At 57.7% G+C, this 4,536-nt stretch overlaps 2 protein-coding genes across 3 annotated transcripts in view; one reads left to right on the forward strand and one right to left on the reverse strand.

Annotated features, from left to right (window-relative positions):
* Positions 1–4,536, forward strand: part of LRRC75B (leucine rich repeat containing 75B) — a 186,882-nt gene that overhangs the window by 168,094 nt on the left and 14,252 nt on the right. Inside the window, exons 2-3 of one of the 2 annotated variants that reach the window (XM_011989171.1) lie at positions 997–1,125; positions 2,602–2,717. In XM_011989171.1, coding sequence (XP_011844561.1) covers positions 997–1,125; positions 2,602–2,717 — 245 coding nt within the window. Of the gene's footprint in view, positions 1–996; positions 1,126–1,489; positions 2,253–2,601; positions 2,718–4,536 lie in introns of those variants that run through there. The other variant, XM_011989173.1, reaches the window with a different exon arrangement.
* The window catches only part of BCR (breakpoint cluster region), an 814,161-nt gene that overhangs the window by 63,819 nt on the left and 745,806 nt on the right, over positions 1–4,536 (reverse strand). The gene's annotated exons all lie outside the window — the stretch shown is intronic.

A 4,536-nucleotide genomic window follows, 5' to 3' on the forward strand; every position in this document is an offset into this window, starting at 1 on the left:
GAGGGATGGGTAGGAGAGGAGGCTGGAGGCCTGAATCCTGGCAGGAGTGGTGGGGAGAGAAGGGATGACTAGGTGAGCTGGGGGAGAGAGGAGGAGGGCAGAGTGTTGGGGGGTTCCAGGGCTTCTGGCCCCAGTGCCTGGGAAGATGGGCATGGAGGCGCCCTACACTGAACTGGGGCATGGGGCATGGGTAGTGAGGCCGGCTTCAGGGTAGCACGCCTTTGAGACATCTGAGAGAGAGGTCCGCCCCCAAGGGAAGGATCCAGACCTGTCCGCAAACAGATGCTGGCAGCAGCTCAGGAAAACCAAGGGATAGGTGGGAAGGCAAAGGGTCTGAAGGGAATGCTGGGGCCAGGGGAATTTGAGGGGTCAAAAGTGGAGCAAACCCCCCTCCATAAGAGGAGAATCCCACAAACAAGCCCTAAGCCCAGAGAAGGCAGTGTCACAGTGCAACACTTCACCTCGAGGGAACAGGTCTAAGGGTTCTGGAATTCACTTATCACTTCCCTGATGGCTCCCATGTCCCTCCCCTCTACTTATCCAAAGGGTCCACGAACGCCAAGTGGCTTACACCTGTAATCCCAGCACGTTGGGAGGATCGCTTGAGCCCAGGAGTTTGAGACCAGCCTGGGCAACATAGTGAGACCCCATCTCTACAAAAATTTTTTTTAAATTAGCTAAGCATAGTAGTGCCTATCTGTAGCCCCAGCTCCTCAGGAGGCTGAGGTTACAATGAGCCGAGAACACACCACTGGACTCTAGCCTGGGTGACACAGCAAGACCCTCTCTCAAAAAATAAATAAGTAAGGAAAAATGAAAGGGTTTGCCCATCACTGGACAGTTGGCCCATGGTTGCCTGTGGGGAGAATACAGTCAGCCTTAGGGAGGAGATGGAGACAGGAAGGGGCATAACCAGCATCTGGCTGGCTGGGGTGGGACCTGGAGATGGGAGACCCGACTGGCTCACTGAACTTTCTCTTCACCACTCACTCACAGGACCTGGGCCTTGAGGGGTCCCTCCTTACTGACATCCTCTACAGAGATGTGGCCTTCCTCAACCTGGTCGACCCCATCTCCCATGACCTGCTTGTGAACCTGGCCCGGGAACTGCAGTGCCCCAAGAAGGTGAGGCTGGCAGGCATGGGCGCTGGGCTGGGCACTGTGGTGGACAGGGGCCAGAAGAGCCCAGGGCTGAGGTCTGGGAAGCTAGGTCCTTCTATGGCTTGCTGTATGGCCTTAGGCAAGTCACAGTCCCTGTCTGAGACCTGCTGCCAGCATCAGTATATTAGGCTGGCCACCAGCTACAGCAAGTGTGAGCTGTGCTTTGCAGGACCCTCAGAGTCCTGGGCAGACCCGTTTTCTGTGTGGCAGCACTGTGCACCAGGCCTGGGGACCCAGGCAGGGGAGACTAGCTGGGCAGAAGTCATATGGGGACCCTGCGGGACACAAACTGTTCTGAGAAATCCACTAATGGAACCAAACCCCCAGCCTCTGAGTTCCTGGGCCAGAAGAGAGCCGCCCTTGGCTAGAGCTCCCTTCTGTCCACCAGTCTCCATCCTGTACAGACACCCTTGGGGACAGGTGCTCACTGCTTCCACCCACAACAGCTGGGGTCATAAGCAAGGCCCTCCTCATTGCTGGGGTGGAGTTTGCCACCTGCAGCCTCTACCCCACGGCTGCCCCACTCTGACAGCACCTGCAGATGTCCTGCCATGAGCATCGAGCCGCCATGAGGCTGCCATGTGACCAGCCACTGTCCCCCGACTCCTAGTCACAGTGAGTCCCGCACCAAAACAAGGGTATCCGCTATGGGCCCTGCCAGCTCTGAATGCCCAGGTCTCTGCATAGTCAGCCCCTAGGACTCTGAGCCTACCCCACAGCCATCAGAGGAATGGCCAGGGCTTGCAGCTGCTGTGTGTGCCGCCTGCTCCTGGGGCTGTTCACAGAGGGACTGGAGAAAGGATGCAGTGGAGCATGCTCAGTGCCAGCTTTGTGGGCCGCGCACCCTGGATTCCGCCCTGAGCTGGGCCTCTGCAGGAGCCCAGTTAGGACTAAGAGAGAGCCAGGCGGTGGTGCTGTAGAACATTACATCCCCCAGCCCTGTCAGCCCAGACCCAGACCCCACGGGGCAGTCTCGCTTGGAGAGTGAGAGGAAGAAGAACATGCTGACCTGGCTTGTTCCTACTCCCTGGGATTGGCGTCAATGGAGCAGGGCTCCCTCGAGGGGCCTGGTCTGGCCTCCTCCCCCTGTGGCAAGTCCCCGAGGGGTGCTGAGGGTGGGCAGGCAGCCGGCTGATAGCCCGAGACGCTGGCCCTGGGCCTGAGGACAGGGAACAAGGGCCCATTGTCTGGGCTTCCTCCCACCGGGCACTGCGGGACTGGACCAGCCTGTCCAGCTCCCAGAGGGCAGCCTCCCCTGGTTCTGTGCCAGGCTACAGCCGGGTTGGGGGGTGGGAGGGGGAGGCCCTGGTGGGCAGCTCAGTGATGCATGGTGCACGGCTGTGCTGACACACACACTTGGCTGCCTGGGCCCCTCTCCCCAAGGCCCTGAGGTGGGCAGGAGGGGCTCAGGTTCACCATGGTGACGCTGCCCTCCCACAGGACTACGAGCTCTGGAAGTCCTCGGAGAAGATCTGCCGACAGCTCATCTACCACCTCACCCCTCACTCGAAGCAGCAGCAAGGGTCCAGCCTGTGCCAGAGGAAGACCCAGAGCTGGTAAGGGGAGCCTAGCCACTGCCCCTCCTCACTGCTGTTCCAAGGTCCCTTCTCAGGCTGCACTCTCACCAAAAGGCTGGTGCTGAAATCCCACCTGGTGAGGCCCTCACCTGGTCCACATGAGGGCCCTACCCTGGAAGTCAGCCTGACCTGTGGCAGCAGATGCTTCCCAAGCCAAGCTGAGCCCTCTAAGTGACCCGTTTGCCATTTCCCATGGGACGGTCCTGCCTCCTGCCATTCACACGTCCCTCAATCCCTGGCCTCTTACAAGACCTGGACACCCCAGCCCTCCACCCAACAGCTGAGGTGACCTCAGAAGGCATCTTCAGCTAAGACTTCCCAACAGGTTGTGGGGGAGGCAGATTCTGGATAGTGATTCTCATTTTAGAGGGAAGGAAACTGAGGTTCGGAGAAGTGGCATACCTAAGGCCACACTCTACCCTGATTTTCCTGTACCTTGTTGGGAATTCTTTGCCACTGTCAGGCTGCCTAAAGCTGAGGCCTCCGTGGCTGCCCAGTACCTCCCTCTGCCATGGGTCCCTCTCAGACACTCCATCCTGGAGTGACTCTATCCATGGAGCTTCACACACAGGCTCAGCCCAGAGCTGGCCACAGGCACCCAGGCCCAGGGGCCTGAACTGCTGCCGGGAGCTTACCTTAGCAGGCCTCCCCTGTCTGCCCTCCCACCTTGGGCCTAACAGGCCACGCTGAGCTTGGACCGCACAAGGTTGTTCCCTGCCATGGCAGGTGGGGGTCCTGAGGGTGTGCTCACTGCTGTCAATCCCCCAAAAGGCCTGTCTGCCTAGTTGGCTCTGTTCAGGTAACTGGGGAGAGACCTAGAGGGTTGGTGGGGCCGGGGCGGGGAGGGGTCCTTTCTCAGTCTCTGAACTTCCCTTCCGAGAAAACACAGGAAGCCCTCCCCCAGGGCAGGTCCCCAGCCTGCACACCCAGGACCTCCCGTCCCACTACCCTGGGCCTGTCCCTCTCTAGCCCTGGTGCCCTGTACAGCCTAATAGCCATCCCTTTGTAGAAGAATTTCTCCCTACTCTAAAAGAATCGACCTCAGAAGTGGCACAGGGAAAAAAACATGTGGGCTCAAGAGTCAGAGCATCTCAGTTTGGGGATCTGGTTCCCCGCTTAGTGGTGTGTGGCCATGGAAGAGTTATCTCACCTATCTGAAAAATAAGTGAGATGTCAATGTAACAAGTGTGGAGATGCTGGGCACACAGTGAGATTTCAAATAATAGTTCATGAAGATAGAGCCTTACTGTGTGTGTATTCAATTCTCACAACAACCACGTCCCATTTTCACTAAAGGGGAAATAGAGGCTCTGAGCATTGCCCATGGCCACCCACTTAGAAAGTGACAGTTTGGGCCAGGCTTGGTGTCTCACGCCTGTAATCCCACCACTTTGGGAGGCTGAGGCGGTCGGATCACCTGAGGTGAGGAGTTCGAGACCAGCCTGACAAACATGGAGAAACCCTGTCTCTACTAAAAATATAAAATTAGCCGGGCATGGTGGTGCATGCCTGTAATCCCAGCTACTCAGGAGGCTGAGGCAGGAGAATCGTTTCAACCCAGGAGGCAGAGGTTGCAGTGAACCGAGATCGCGCCATTGCGCTTCAGCCTGGGCAACAAGAGTAAAACTGTCTCAAAAAAAAAAAAAAAAAAGTAAAAGAAAGAAAGTGACAGTTTGAACCTGGCTTTGCCAGACCATAGGCCTGGGCTTTTCCTGACAGGTCACTGTCTCTGGTCAGTGGGGGGACTGCCTGGTTGCCTAGTCCATCCCCACCTGCCACCCTCCCATAGCCTCAAGGG

Source organism: Mandrillus leucophaeus, unplaced genomic scaffold, assembly GCF_000951045.1.
Source record: "Mandrillus leucophaeus isolate KB7577 unplaced genomic scaffold, Mleu.le_1.0 Scaffold349, whole genome shotgun sequence".
Classification (NCBI taxonomy): domain Eukaryota; kingdom Metazoa; phylum Chordata; class Mammalia; order Primates; family Cercopithecidae; genus Mandrillus; species Mandrillus leucophaeus.